Genomic DNA, 16,037 nt, shown 5'->3' with positions numbered 1-16,037 from the left:
GTAATCTAATTGTGAACAAACTCAATTATTTTCTTAAATGTTCTGCATGCCCGGTTAATGAAAATAAAATTACACAAAACTCTTGATAGGGTTTTTATTATTATTTATTTGTTATTATTACAACAATCTGTATACATTATAGAAATGGTTTGTAAATCATTATTGAAACACACATACACGCTCCTCGTTAATTCGGTCCTGGCAAGCCCAGCTACAGATATCCACTCCTAGAGCAAAAAATAAAAATAACACGAGTAATTCTGTAATACTAAAGGGCTTGATTCCCGGCCAACTCAAGTGTTTCCCATCCTTCGGATGAGACGTAAAACCGAGGTCCTGTTGTAAATGACTCTGCAACAGCAGTCGTGATGCATGCATAGCTCCCTAGTCTCTGTACATCGCTTTGAGCGTCTGCTAAATGACCAGATCATAATGATAATGCCTTGGCTCAACTGCAAGAAGCCGCGTAGCCTAATAAAAGAGCCCTCAGTGTTGGGGTTTCATTTACCTGACTTATTCACGAGTGTGCCGGCTTGAACTTCGCTTTTTAAACACAAGGTAAATCTGTCTGCGTAGCAAGTCTCTTTCAGCTTGTAGTTTCTAAAGGAATATTATATAAATATATATAAATAACACTGCGTTTACTTTTCTTTCTATACAGCTGAAGAAGAGCTTTTGTTCGAAACCTCATTTTGTGTACAACATTCAAAACAACCTTTTCATTTGATTATTTTTTTCATACTTCAGTTATACCTCCTTTCAAACTGTCACACATTGGTCTGTTTTTGTAACTCGTTTAGAAAAGGGCCCCACATTTTAAGGAAGTCATTTCATTTTGCTCTATCTGTCTGCTAGAGCCTCTCCAGCTCTCATACATTTAGCATTAGATGCTTCCACTCTGTGAACGTTAGGATTCCTCACCTTGCTTCTCATCAGCACACCTTCTAGATGTTTCATCAGCTCCTCTTTGTATTTCTGTTTCTGTGGCACAATTCAAAAGACAAACCAGCCGTAAAGAGCTGGAAACAGCATCTCTCATAACTGGTTCTGTAAATGTGTTGCAGTGCCAGAGACAGCTAGTATACCTCTGCAATGATCTTCTCCTTTTCCAATACAGCTTTTGATGTCTGCATCATCTTCCGCTGCAAACAGAAAGGAACAAAACCAGTTACTGCCTGACAAACTTTCGATGGGCACAATTCAAATGGTTCAGAAAGCTATGGTTTAATTTCCATGTGATTCTGGGTTATGTATCACTGTCAGCCAGCACTGAACACAGCAACCATCCCCACTCCATTAAAACCATGTGTCTATATCGATGTAGAGTAGGTGGGTCTGGTCACATGATCAGCACGGAATGAGGGACACTTAGAATCCACTTCGAATTCTCTTCACACGCTCAGCTCTTCAGAAGTAAAGCTGCCGCAGCCACTGTCGAATGCTTACCTGGGTGTACCTCATTGTGTCAATAATCTGGCTCCTGATTTTATCCACATACTTCTTCCTGGCTTTCAGCTGCTTTAGCTAACCAGCGAAACAGAAAAGCAACAAAGGCGAACATCAAAGTCTTTATCTGGCACGACCAGCAAAGCTTTCAATGAATCCCAAGGCAAACGACGTTCAGCTCCACAATGATCTGGAGAGCCTTTTAAATGGGATTGCCTTCAAGGACCCAGCTTCACCAAAAATCCCCACTAACACCACCGCCCCAAATCAGAATGAGTTCAAATAGCAACTTCACAGCAGCTCAATTCAAATGCACATATGCTTGTTGTTTGTCCTTAAGGGGTCTAACCCAGTTGCAATACTGAAGCTAACGCTAAATACACACACACCTTTTCTTCTTTCTCAACAATATCTCTGTTTAATTCATCTCCCCTGTTCATATGTAAAAAGAAAACAAACAAGGTCATACTACAAGTAGAGTACAGCCACTAAGTAAATATCTCACACACTCACTGTAACAAAAGTGATAATTATGTCTTCACATTTTATTGAAATAATTAAATAATGGTTTCCACATTTTAACAAAGCCATTCATCTCTCTTCAGTCCTCTTTTAGTTGTTTTTAGTATGTTAATCATCTCCTTTTCCATTTTAAAATGGAGAGTACCTCAATATATGTATTATCCTGGTCCATTTCAACAGCTTCTTGTGTAATCTACTGACCAGCTTCTGATGGTAGTTGAGCAGAATTTCGTAGGTCTCCTCCCAGCTCCTCCCGGATGACTCAACAGACTTACAGAACTCCTTTTCAGTGAGACGCACAGAGACCTGAAACCTGAACAGAAATAAAGAAAAGGGAGAGAGGAGGAGAAAGTACATTTAGTTATGAAGACCCCAGATTGCAGAACGCGTTGCCCATTTCTATTAGAGACAGTGCTTCGGTGGATATTTTAAAGTCACGATATAAAAATTGTTACTTACTCGCTATCTGAGTCCTCATCGCTGTCCTCGCTGCCACTGTGAATGCTGAAGACCACTAAAAGAAGGGAGTGAACAGCATGAGATATATTGCAACCACGGAGAGCAGCTGCACCAATACAACACAGACATGCTTTCAAGGAGGTTCAAAGTTTCCAAACAGCAAACAAACAAACAAGTACTGCAAGGCCTTTCTAATGTGTAACCACTGAGCTCCCCCTTCCCAAAGGTACTGAATATGAACTCTCTCTCACCTGGCTCAAAGCTGACTGTTCCTTCAACACTGAGCATTCTGGTAACTGCAGAGAAATCGGGAGACACATCGATGTACTTATTTGCCTGTTTTATGTTTTCATGTTGTTTCTTGGGATTTTTATTTTTACATAGCAAACAGTGACGCCTGGTGGCTATACATGATAATACTGCATTTGATACAGATTCTGTACACCAAGTTACAAGGCTAATCAAAGGATGCAATTTGAATTTCCTGCAACATTATAAATCTAGTTAGTTTTAATAGTGTATTTACACAACTGCTAACAACCGTATTATTATTATTATTATTATTATTATTATTATTATTATTATTATTATACTACACAACATAACGTGCTATTTTTAAACACAATGGTATCAGGAAACCTTATGTTTTCTGAGTAATTTTTACCAATTTAATACCACATCCTATTTCATACTAGCAGAGACAATGTGTGCGTTAAGTAAGTGAGCCGCTCAGAAAGCACACTCAGCAGATTTAAATGACTTAACGCTCTGCTCCACGAGAGGGCTGAGCGACTTTTAAAAATGGCGAATAATAATGATTTGCTTGTTTGTGTTTCTGAGGTGATGGTAGATGAAATGGCCCCGTGTGAAGTTACTGTCCCCTGCTGTACCTCGCTGAGTTCGGCGATCTGTTTTGGACTGAACCTCATATCTGGCTGTGTTTAATACCGGCAATACCGACGTTAATAATGAAAATTATGAATAATATTAATACTACAAGCCTAATAATAATACATTAATAACTATAAAACAGCTCTACATTTAAAAAAAAATGAAATTAAATGATACAAATTCGAAAACAAGAATTTTTAGCATCTTATTTAGCCAATTTAATACATAACTTCATAAATCGAAACCAGTTCATCGTTCTTGACAGACGTATTTGTCAATCCTGCCTGTGATCTCCACTTGTTTCCTGCAGGTGTCCGTTCCGTCCGCTCACTCTGATCACTGATGTGAAATGCTCAGGAGCGCTCTGAGCGGCTCAGCGGGAGCGGACCTCAGCAAGGTGTGAAGTTGATTCATTTACTGAGCCGCTCTGAGCCGCTCACTTACTTAACGCAGCCAACGACAATTTTGTTAACAAGAAGATGACGTTGCAGGACGCACCTGGCACATCAGTGCTGTCTGTGACATCATACCTGATGATCTCATAATAGGTAACCAAGCCACTTTAAAAAATGCACTTATCGTTTGGGAAATTCTAATACAGAAAACGATCGATTAAAAACGATTTCTTAAATATTTATACATGAAACTGATTACTTTGAAAGCTCTCTCTCTCTCTCTCTCTCTCAAAATATGTTTCATATTATAATTATAAAATAGCTGATAGCAGACTATCAAATCGAAACATGTTAACTTACCAGTCTTCGATATTTCTCACATATATTTGTTTAAGTTGTATTATTTTCAATAACAATGAATTATGTTTGATCAATAAAATGGTGACATGAATCACGAATCCAACAAACGTCTGTTCAAACCGTTCAGTCTCCAGTTCAACTCCAAGGTTTAATGAGAAAATATCGGGACCGATGTCATAATGCCTCGGAGCTGACGTGCAGAATATGTAGCATTGATGTCACTCTTTATATTTTTACATAAATAAATAAATAAATAAATAAATAAATAAAAGCACAATATTCACATCCCAGTAAATACTGAATATCTTAAAAAATACATATATAAGTTTTAATAACAATATTTTTTTTACTACATTAAAATAAGAATCGGAGCCTATGAGGTTAATTCAGCAATTACTTCACCGTAACTATAGGATCCCGACAATGTTTAATTGAAAACTGGACGATTTGCCACGCATTAGGGATCATCAGGTTGTTTTCTTGAAAAGGGAGATTTCTCTATTGTGTTTCAAACAATACAAAGCACAGAGCGCGTACAGTTTATTTACCATCTAGCCTGTGCACTGACTTGACTCAGGAAACTCCAGCCGACCTCTTTCGCACTGCACTGCTCCAGCCTGAACGACAGAGCGAACTGATGCACTCCGCAACCGGGGTCACCCAAGTTCGTGTCCTCACTTCACCGCCGCTGCGCCGAGGCTTCTCCCTGAACCTCGCTGAGCACAAAGGGTGAGCCGGGTTCATCTCGGTGCACGGCAGTGCGGAGAGAGTGCGACAGAGTTCGTTCAGTGCAGCGGCAGTTCAGAGGGAATCGAGGAGGAGAGAGAACCGGGAAGTAGCGGGATTGATTCGGTGCACAGCGAAGCCTGTGTGTGTTTGCCAAAACCTAAGCGCCATGTTCATTCAATAAACGCATTAAAGCTAAACGTCGTTTTAACTGTCAATGCTGTTTGTTGCAAAGCTACATACATGCACAGTAGAGGGCGGAAACCGAGACGCAGTAGCGAATTATTACAGCTGTGAATGATCTGTTAATCGATCGTTATTATTTTTTTGTTCTAATGATCGAAGACCAGGTTTTTGTTTCACATTTTTCCCATGCATATAGGCGCGTTTGCAATTTTTATAATCACTCCATATAAATCTATATTCTCCGTGGGTCCTTGTGAAAAAAAAACAACAAAAAAACAACGATTGCATAAAAAGCATTACAATGGTCTTTAAAAACAGTTCAACACTATCTTCCTGTGTGCGTATGGCTTACTGAGCACATACTGGAAAGAGAGTTGCAAATTATATCACTAGAAATTACACGTTTTTTTTTTTTTTTTTTCAAAATGTCATTTTAATAATTTAGGCCAAATTAATCACAGTCCAAAATTCTCTTAAGAGGGAGGGTGATATCCTAACCCCAGCACTTCACTTGGTGAAACTTGATACCATGTGCTCAACCTACCATGCTGTAATACGAATAATTCTTGTATTCACGTGAACCAGTGATGATCTATGGTTTCACATTCCAGTCAGTGTAGAGTTCACAACTTCTGTACAAGGCTCTGTTTGACTACACAATGCAAAAGGCATACCAGCTTCAGCTGCTGTTACTGTGAGGGTAGGAGAGAATGCAATGGCAAGTTTGAAGGGAAAGACAGATTTACCCATAAAACAAAACAATGTCTGGAATCAGAGGACTCTTCAGTCTGTAGTTTTAGAGCAATACCAAAAGCTTGGATTCACGCTGAGACTAAACTACTCCCTCACCCTGGCAACAAAACAGGCTCTTTCCTCGCTGTCGTGTACAACTTGTGGGAAGCAGGGCACTGTCTGCAAGTGCTGTTTCTGTTCTGGGGATAAACACATGCGCTGCATAATTCTCACAAATACAGTATTTACACTCCTACTAACCAACTCAATGCAATTACAAGCTTACCAGTTCCATGTCAGCCCCTATCGAATATGAAATAGTTTGTACCCGGTCTCTCTGTAGTAGCAAAGGGATTCAAATGTTCATTCATACAAACAGAAAAAAAAGACAGTTTCCCCCATTTTCTCCTTTTATTTTGATCGATGTAAAAGCTTAAGCCACAAGAACTGTCGATTTGGTCACTCAGGCAGTGATTCACACCAGATTGGACACTTTGCACTTTTTTGTTGCCCCTTTCTCTCCCCCCCCCCCCCCCCACCTCCCTTCATTCATTTCCGCGATTCCACAGTAAACAAAAAAAAATCAAATCTCTTCCTGCAATTACAAACTTAAGTATATATAAAAAAGAAACACATTGGTCTGGATTTGTGTGTGTCACAGGTGAAGGGCTTCAGTGCTGTGTGCTGCGGGTGTGAGTAGTAAAGGAGCAGCAGGCAGGTTTATGTTCGGGACAGGCCACGATTGTCTAGGTCCTTCACCTACAGAGAGAGGAGAGAACCGTCAGAAACATACAACACTCACTTCTGAGAAAGGGTTGGCCTGGATTCTGCCCCCCCGAATTACGAAACATTGCCCCCCACAACATGAACTCTAATGCTAGTGTACGAAGCAGAGTTGGACGTTTCTAGCTGCGTCGCCATACGAGTGTTTGGAAAAGCATGAAGTGCTTTTGTGATACAATTTGTACTTGACATTCGATCCAAATGAAACATCTTAACTCTACTACAGTCAGGCTCGTGGGCAGGTTCATATGGATGGAGTTTCTGTGAGGCAGACGTATCGTCTCCTTGGATCCTGAACAGAACAGACTCGTGAAGGCTGGTGTGTCACGCGCTCTCTCCCACCTTGTATATCCTGACCAGCCAGTGCTCTGTGGTGTACGCCTCTTCCAGCACGTCCAGCTCAAAATCCTTGTTCCCGATCTCGGCGTTCCGCACCCTGTCATAGCCGGGGGGGCGCTCTGTGGGAGGGGGGGGCGTGAGAGGCACAGCAAATCAGCTCCAAGAACAAGAGCTTGTATCTTCATACACAGAAACACTAGGAAATCCACACATAACCTTCCGAGGGTCAATTAGCACATTGCATTCTGTATTGGAACGAGGCACATTATAGGACAGACAACTTCACTACAGCAAGTTTTCTGGACCAGTAGCACAGATACATCCCCCCCCCCCCCCCCCTCTCAAATTAGTTTAGTTTGCAACAGATGTCAGGCGATTTCATTTCACATAGCTAACTGTGCTGTGTTAACTATCCAGAACGTGTCTTACACAAATTATTGCGCATTCAAACTTAGGATTATTAAGCAACGCACCAAGCAGGGCTGCACCCAAACACTTCTGGGCTGTGGAACAGACCGAAGCTTTATAACCAGCAGTGTTCAGGTAGACGACACTAGAGTCGCAGTATAAAGAGCTGATTAAACTGGACACTCACTGGCCTCTGTGTAGACCTGTCCGAACCGGTAGTAACACATCTTGTACATCAGGCAGTTGAGCAGGACGGGGGAGCCCTCCCTGTCGACTCGGAACTCCCCAGTGGGGGTGTAGTAGTCATGTTCCTTGATGTGCCGCCCCGTGTCCGTGCTGCCCCCAATCCGCACCATCCACAGGAACTTGTTAATGTCTAGCAGAGGAGAGAACACAAACAGACAGGCAGTCATGGGAGAAGCAGCACAGACATGGCAATGGAGCCACCTCGAAATTAATCAAGAAAATCTGTCGGTTTGTCTTCTCTTAAAACCTGGTGTTGCATAGTTTCTGAAGAATTAAAAATCGAAATTAAAAGCAAAGGGAATCCCTCTCCCACTTTGAATCGCTACAAGCTCAGACCTTTTTGTCCATCCCTGTATATCTTAAGGAAATGATTGCGAGCGTTGATGGGTTGAATAAAATATCATTTGATCATCATGAACTGGTTTTGTCTGCGTCATTCTGTCAGGAAAGCCATCGGTCATACATTACAGCATGAATAAAGGAGTACCTAAAATCGGATGAAAATGAAATGAATCAGTTTACCATCGGAAGAGTATCCGGTCAGTCCCCCAAAGATGACCAACACATAGCTCACATCCAGCTCCCTCATGATCTCGTAAGCCTTCTCCTCCGTCGATGCCATAGCCTGCATGAACAAAGATTTCCTTTATGGAGGTTTTGTATTTCACAGAAAGCTACCAAGGTAAGACATTAACAAAAAGTTCAAGTTCAAAAACAGACTACATATCAGCCATATGATTAGGTTTTGTATTCCATAAAGCGTGAATTAGTAAACAGTAGGCCAGCAATGTACCAGGAATGTTTTAAACATAAGTTACAAACTGTTGAATTGGGCCAAATCTCAACATCACCAGATATAATGGTGATGTTCATGCCAGGAATGGAAATAAGACTCCCATTGTATTGGTGTTTGATCCATTCCTGGTTTTACTTGGAGTTTAATAAGACACACCTGGAGTTTGTTACCTATACACTGTGGCTGAACAAGCTTGTATTAAAACCTGGAGTAGGTGAACTGCTACGCAATAGGAGTCTTATTTCCATCCCTGCATTCCCATTCTGATAATAAAACTACTGAATGAGTGAGTGACACACCTGTCCCACTCTAGATATGTGTGTGTTATTCCACGTGTTGTTGTCCACCAGGATCGTTCGATTGGCCATGGCTGTGATCTGATAACCATAATCCCACCACGACATCACCTTTGCATCCTGAAAGAAAACAGCACACACAGAGCCTGCATGAGGGGTGCATCGATACAGTAATGTCACGGTTCAATAAGCATCAGGAGAAGCAGATCACGATACACGTGATGCTTCTGGGGTGCTACTTGTAGGATACAGAAGAACAAAGGGATCATTTAATCCTGTTCAAAGACAAAACACGTAGGGGTTAGGGAGAGTATGTATCAATACCAACTACAGTATAACACACATTTATTCTTCATTCAAGAACCACAACGAGCTATGCTGTGCTTGTGGGCTTGTGTCATGGTACCTCTACTATGACACCATGCACCATGAAAGAAAATGTCACCATTCAATCGATACACAATCAAGGCTGGGGTCAATTCCAATTCCTTTTTAAAATGAATTGCCATTTCCTATTTCCTTTTAATCAATTCCAACACATCACTGATCAGAATTACAAATCAGCAGTATTCTGTTAAAATGAGCTTCTCACAGTGGCAACAATTTACTTAAATTTAAGTCACTGTCAATTAAACTGGCTTCAAACGAAAGCAGTTGAACAATTATCAATGTCTCTAAAATATAAACTCCAAGTCCTTCAAAAGAAACGGATTTGAAAAAGGCATTGGAATTGAAACTCAGGAACAGACCCCACCCCCCGTCCCCTGAAACACACAACGGATCCTGACCTCTGGGGTGTTGTGCCTCAGCCAGTAATAAGCCTCCCTGAAATCATCGAAGATGATGCGGCTGCCGTCGCCCCCGCGGGCCGACAGGACGATGGAGGGGGAGGAGTAGGCCTCACTGGTCACCCATGTGGAGTGGAAGGTGTAGGTGATGAGGAAGAACGTCATGACCAAGATCATGCCACTGGCTACCTGCGCACACACACACACACACAAACACGCTTAGTGCACAGATTCAAAACACCATGCAACACCTGGGGTAGGCACACAGGCTGAGCACAGTAACTGACCCCAGCATTGCTTCCGTTTTAAGCAGGAACACAATATGTTTTAAATCTGCGTTGTTTTTCAGGGTGCATAAAAAAATGTTTTAACAAAATGGTACACTTTTATAAGGGGAGGATTTTCAGCTCACCTCGTTCTTGATTGGGTAGGTGGAGTCTTGCTGCTTCTTCGCCTTCTTGTCAGGCCGGCTGATGTCCAAGTTCTTCATGTAGGTGGTGAGAACCTGCGAGACACCAATCCCGGAGAGGATACACATGACAGGGGCCAGAACCAGCATCAGACGCACCTGTGGGGAGACAGAGGGTTACACTACGCAGTGACAGGAGCTAACCGTGCCTCGACTTCGCTTCTATTCTTGTACTTTGCAACGTGCCACAAAACGCAGATTCTGGATCTGGGACTCACGTGGTTAAATGCCACTAAACTGCACAGCTGACTGCAAGATATCTACAAGCATCTAAAAATAATGTCTAGGATTTAGATCCGAATGATCACTTACCATGACAGCTGAGAAATACATGCTGGTGACTCCATACATGATGATGAATATCCTGGCATCAGAGAGGTTATTGAAGCAGTAATACAGACCCACTGTGACGACGACAAAAAAAGAACAGGATTAAGAATTTCAAGAACGTACATCAGTGACGACCTCATTGTGTTTTTGTGTTACTGGGATTACTACCAAGTACTGTCTATATTTATACTGTGTATCTATACCAGGGATGAAAATAAGACTTCTTTTGCATACTTGTGTCACCTATTCCAGGTTTTAATACGAGCTTGATTAGCCACAGCATATTGGCAACAAGGTGTGTTTTATTAGCGAAACCAGGATCGGATCAAGCTGTTAAATCAACGGGAGCCTGGTTTCCAATGCAGTGGCTGGCTAGTCCACACACTTTAAAGGAGGCTCCGGCGAGGTGGCAGGGGGAGACAGTTCCAGCTGTGTACCTGGGAACATGAAGACAAGCAGCTGCAGGTCGAAGTAGTAGGAGGACCAGGTGGTGGGCTGATGCTCAGAGACAGAGGCGATGATGGGGATGTTGTTCTTGGCATAAGAGGGATCCAGAAGAGAGTAGAAACGGCCAGTCCAGGGAGAGATTTTACCTGCAAAAAAAAATCAGAAATCAACAATCCGCTCCACAGTGGCTACCCATGCAAGCGAACCAGGGCTCCCCTTACCTGTCAACATGAGAACAGTGCCCACGGACAGCAGGACGAAGCCCACCAGGGAGATGATGCTCTTGAACAGGACCTCGAACTGCTGGGGGTTCAGCTTGCTGCGCAGGTAATCCACAAAGGCATGGATCTGACACAGCCCAAACACGCCGAAAGCAGCCATGTGTTCGGAGGATAACACTGGCTGTGGGAAAGAGGAGAGGAAGAGAGAGAGTGACGCTACTGAAGGTCCATCAATCTTACTGGGAAGAAAATAAAACTCCCCTTGCATAGCAGTTTGATCCATTCCTGGGTTTAGTAAGACACAGCTGAGCTTGTTAACTATACACTGTTGCTAATCTAACTCTTAGCAAAACCTGGAATGGCTGAAACTGCCATGCAATAGGAGTCTTACTTCCATCCCTGGCCTTACCAAGACTGGGTAAAGAACAGGACATTTGAGATCCCAACTCAAATCAATATCGAAGGCTCAAAAAGGTTAACACGCCTGCTACAAAGCCCCATCTTGGACAGCGAGAGGTAGTAGGAAGGCTGTGTGGTCCAGTGGTTAAAGAAAATGGCTTGCAACCAGGAGGTCCCCGGTTCAAATCCCACCTCAGCCACTGACTCATTGTGTGACCCTGAGCAAGTCACTTAACCTCCTTGTGCTCTGTCTTTCGGGTGAGACGTAATTGTAAGTGACTCTGCAGCTGATGCATAGTTCACACACCCTGGTCTCTGTAAGTCGCCTTGGATAAAAGCGTCTGCTAAATAAACAAAATAATAATAGGAAGGTACCTGAAAACCGACGAAGGAGATCTGCATGGACAGGACGGTGCCCAGGCAGTACACAGTGCAGTAGGACACGTAGATTCGGTGGGAGAATCGTCCTGTCAGCATCAGCACCAGCACGTGCAAGGGGATCAGATTGATGAGAAACACGTAGCCTCCCCAGGACGACACCTGTAGAGTACAGCAAGGCACATGGTGAAACCGCTTACTCCAATGAATAAATCAGACGCTGTGAGGGTCAGACTGGGAGAACACTGTGCTCAAGCTCAGCTGCAAGGTTTTTTTTCCCCAACCCAAGACACAGAGGAACAAGGAATTGATAAAGTGGAGTACATTTGACCTTGTGTAGAAACCTATGTTCGGTGTCTGGAAAAAACATTGTAACTCGCACCATGACATCGATAGTGTTTAGACATTGTTAGGAAAGCAGAGTTCACAAAGTTCAGCTTCACACACACACACAGTTAGGCAAGATATTTAAGACAGGCACTAGGTGCTAGTGAGAAAAGCTACCTGAATCCTCTCCTAACCACCATCGCTGTACCTGAGCTTTCTCCCCGAACGTTAGGCAACTGATCAGTATCTGATTTATGTTTATAACTAGGTGCTCCATTGTTGTGTCTAATGATAACGTTTGGGCTATATGTGTGTAACTTTGAATATTGCAATCAATGAATGGAAACTTACGAACATAGCAATTTGTATTGGGCACACTCATTTCCAGACATCAGAATTGGTTTCATTACAACGCGATGACAGGTTAGAAACTTAATAACCGTTGACTTACCATGTAGAAATATGCCAGTGCGCACAGAGAAGACCAGCAGATGGAGCCAGTCTTCACAGCTTTGATCCACATGTAGTAGGTGAGCAGCATACAGAATATCGCAATACCTGTGTGTGTTAAATAAGATGAAACATTAGCCACGCCCACTGGCCTTGACAGTTTTAGACTGTAGGCATTTTTGATGCGTAGGAAAAGTACTAAAATGTTTCAGAATAAAAACACACCTTCGTTGTCATAGGATCCGGCGACAGATCGAGATATGTAGCCAGGTACCACGGCGATCATGGCCCCTGCTAGGAGCCCAGCTCCTGCATCCTTAAGGGAAGAGAAAAAAAAAAATGCATACAAGGGCAGCTGTTAAGGTTCTCTTAGGTTTGGATGCAGTGAAGTGGACTACAAGCTGTGCATTGTAGTAGTCTAAGTGTTATACTCTTAATACGCTGCCATTCTCCTTACCTTAAGCTCCTTGGTGAGATGGTAGGTGACGATGACAGTAAAGGAGGAGAAGAGAGGAGCGAGGAACACGCACACGTTGCGGATATCGATGGTGATGTGGAAGTAGTGCAGAACGTGGTACAAAGCTGCGGACGTGACCATCAACCCTGCAGGAAAGAAACAAAACGATGCGTCTCGCGCCAGGGTTTTAAACTTAACACGCTCAGAATCGGTGTGTGTTTCTGATCACTTTGAACTGACCTCAGTTTACACAGCATACCAGGGATGGACACAAGACTCCTATTGCATTGCAACTTCACCCAGTCCAGGTTTCACTATGAGCTTGATTAGTCACAGTGTACAGGTAACAAGCTCAGGTGTTTCTTATTAAACTCATAGTAAAACCAGGACTGGATCAAACTGCTAAGCAACAGGAGTCTTACTTCCATCTTTGTATATGCACCTTGTGCCGTTACTGGCTAGCTGTCTAATGTTATATAAGCTCTACAGTGAGCATGTCCGATCACCCTGACAGTCCTTGCACACCTGGGTAGATGGTTCCCCCGATGATCCTCCCCAGTGGGTACCAGGCCCTGTCATCAAACCAGTTGTGGAACTTGTAGAAACCCTCCTCTGTCAGGAAGCGGGTGGTGCGGTAGTTGAAGTACCTGGGAAGACACACCTGTGATTTACCTGTGTATCACACAGCATCTCTTGGGCAACATATTTGCATGAACAAAGGATTAAATCAGGGGTGGCCAACCACGGTCCTGGAGAGACGCAGGGTCTTCTGGTTTTCAGTTACTTGAACTGATTATTTTCTTAATTGATCAACATTAACGTGTTTTCCAGGTCTTTAGCCATTGATGATTTAAAGATACCAAGAAAACCTGCAGGATTGTGGGTCTCCAGGACCAGGGTTGCCCACCCCTGGAATAAATTAACATAAGTTTTGCTGTTGTGAAACAATGAGCTCTCTATTTTCCTTATTAAATTGTTGGTGACAAAAAAAAAAAAGGTGTACTCACGGGTCAAATTCATGGATAACACTCTCAAACCTCAGTACAGAGAACAGACGGGTGGAGAACGCTGTCAAAAGACAGGGAGTTGAGGACATTAATAACTAGCACAGCAATAATACAGATACAACACAAATGTATTTTTATATTGTACCCCTTCATGCCATCCCAGAGCGCTATACAAAGTTAAAAACAAAACAAGAGAGCTGATGTGTACAACACACTCCAGCGACAACCAGTTATATAAAAGCACATTCGAAAAAGCATGTTTTCAAATTTAGACTTAAAAGAATCCAATGTTTCAACCTGCCTGATGTCAACCGGAATTCCACAAACGAGGAGCACGACAGCAAGAAGCTGCGGCTCCAGTTGATGGAAACTATTTTTTGGAAGAACTGAGAGTTGTGCATTTTGTGCTGTGCAGGTAGAGGTGTGTTTGTGCAGGATACTCACACAGCACTGCTGCCATGGATAAGATGAGCAGCTTGAGGAGTGTGTCCTGCTTCTCGTAGGACAACCGGAGGAACCCCAACTTCATCATCTTGAGATGGGGAGGGGCAACTAAACCTAAACACCTGGGAGGAAGAAACAGTCAGAGCTGCAGAGGCAGGAATTAACAAAGCAGACCTTTCTTCAACCTGTCCAATTTAACCCATTCAGTACCACATTAATTTTGCTTTGAAAAAAAAAGCACAACACAAGCTGCATTTATGTAATCTGACACATGTAGACTTTTGTGTTTAATAAAATTAGAGCAAGTTATCATAGCATTGTTAAAGAGAAAATGTCAACAGGTAGTTAAAAATGCAAAATTGTTTTACAAAAGTAGCCTGTCCTCATATGAGGACAATGGCACTTAATGGGTTAAGCTCAGCGGTAAAGTAAAACTAGGTTTTTATAAACGGTTTTCAACAAGATCAGAGTGGCGCTCTTATCCATAATGGACCGAGTGAATAACAAAAGCAAAGACCAATGTGAAGGACTTGCTGTATACTTTATTTTTTCAATGTGAAGAAAACACATTTGACATGAAACGTTTAAGTGCACAATGCTAAGAGGTGCAGTGAAAAAGGTTTCTGACAATTGACGTTAATGGTAAAACCTTCACTATACTTTTTAAAAGACAAGAGTAAGCCTCTCATTTGAGTCTGGAAAATGCATGAATAAGCATACGTACATGCATATTGTTATATAGTTTAATAATATCGACTTTAAAAAGTACAGTACTAGAATAAAAATAATCAGTGGCATTTTTAAATGACACGTATAATAATAGTTTATGACCAGTAGGCGCCAAGACTGGACCGTGTTACATTTGTAGGCTTATATATAAAGGTGGGAGACGCACGTTTGTAATTATAGGGTATGAAATCACTGCTGAGATTTAAGGACACGTTTACACCCATTTCAAAGAGAGATACACAACGCACAAAAAAAAAACTGTTACTGTAACGGCTCTGCCATAAAGCGAAGCTACCTTGCAACTGGGACGGTGACGTCTAGTAAATCTACACATATTTCAGTAATGTGAGTGTCTGTCTAGTTGCAAGCATTTCACAATTGTGTGTCTAGTTGCGGCATTATCAGAATTGTATCCCAATGATTATCCAGAGCAAAAAAGTTTACCGTGTCAGTGTTTAACCAAACACCACACTCAATACTTTCATTATAAAACTGCGCGGCGATTTTAAATCAATTCCCTCGAATACAGCTAACACAGTAAACACTGACAGTGACAGGAGACTCATTTCAATTGAAAATATTGAAATGTAAATAAACAGCAATTGCAAACTAACAAGAAAACGATAATAAACCGTGCAAAGAAACGTAAACACACAGGACTCCAAATCACTGCGAATATTTAAACTGCAAGTAATGCTGCGACATGCTGAATACTGACGTTTCTATAGTTTCCTTCTGTAAATATTAATTAGTTGTATTAATTAGACTACCTTCAATAAAATCCACTCACTCCTCCGCGGCTCCAGCTACACACGCACACTTCCGCGCATCCTAACCTTCGCTACGGCCACGTCCTGCCCACTCAATCCGGAGCTGCAGTCCATTGGCTATCAGTCTCCTACCGGGACGCTAGACATTCCGTGATTTGTCAATGCGTCTGTCCATTATACACAAAGGAGGCGGGCTGGTGAGTGCTATCAAGTTTCTCTGCCGCTCCAGCAGTGAC

General features: G+C 42.4%; 1 protein-coding gene across 2 annotated transcripts; it reads right to left on the bottom strand.

Moving 5' to 3' along the window:
• Positions 1 to 6,109: 6,109 nt before the first annotated feature.
• On the bottom strand, positions 6,110 to 15,907 carry LOC117397284 (dolichyl-diphosphooligosaccharide--protein glycosyltransferase subunit STT3A). Of its 2 annotated transcripts, none has more exons than XM_059009605.1 (18): positions 15,802 to 15,907; positions 14,303 to 14,424; positions 13,859 to 13,919; positions 13,377 to 13,498; positions 12,852 to 12,997; positions 12,620 to 12,710; positions 12,396 to 12,502; positions 11,615 to 11,779; positions 10,841 to 11,021; positions 10,610 to 10,765; positions 10,155 to 10,246; positions 9,786 to 9,941; positions 9,374 to 9,562; positions 8,589 to 8,705; positions 8,016 to 8,118; positions 7,435 to 7,623; positions 6,843 to 6,958; positions 6,110 to 6,476 (listed from the first exon to the last, which is right to left on the bottom strand). In XM_059009605.1, exons 2-18 carry the CDS (start codon positions 14,388 to 14,390, stop codon positions 6,438 to 6,440), a joined length of 2,118 nt encoding a protein of 705 aa, XP_058865588.1. In that variant the 5' UTR covers positions 14,391 to 14,424; positions 15,802 to 15,907; the 3' UTR covers positions 6,110 to 6,437. The 2 variants fall into 2 exon arrangements, with proteins under 2 accessions (XP_058865588.1, XP_058865589.1); XM_059009606.1 differs by having other exon boundaries at positions 15,822 to 15,844.
• Positions 15,908 to 16,037: the final 130 nt, after the last annotated feature.

This window comes from Acipenser ruthenus, chromosome 39 (assembly GCF_902713425.1).
Source record: "Acipenser ruthenus chromosome 39, fAciRut3.2 maternal haplotype, whole genome shotgun sequence".
NCBI classification, from domain to species: Eukaryota; Metazoa; Chordata; class Actinopteri; order Acipenseriformes; family Acipenseridae; genus Acipenser; species Acipenser ruthenus.
The sequence above is the reverse complement of the archived record's forward strand: the minus strand, read 5'-3'. Positions and strand labels throughout refer to the sequence as shown.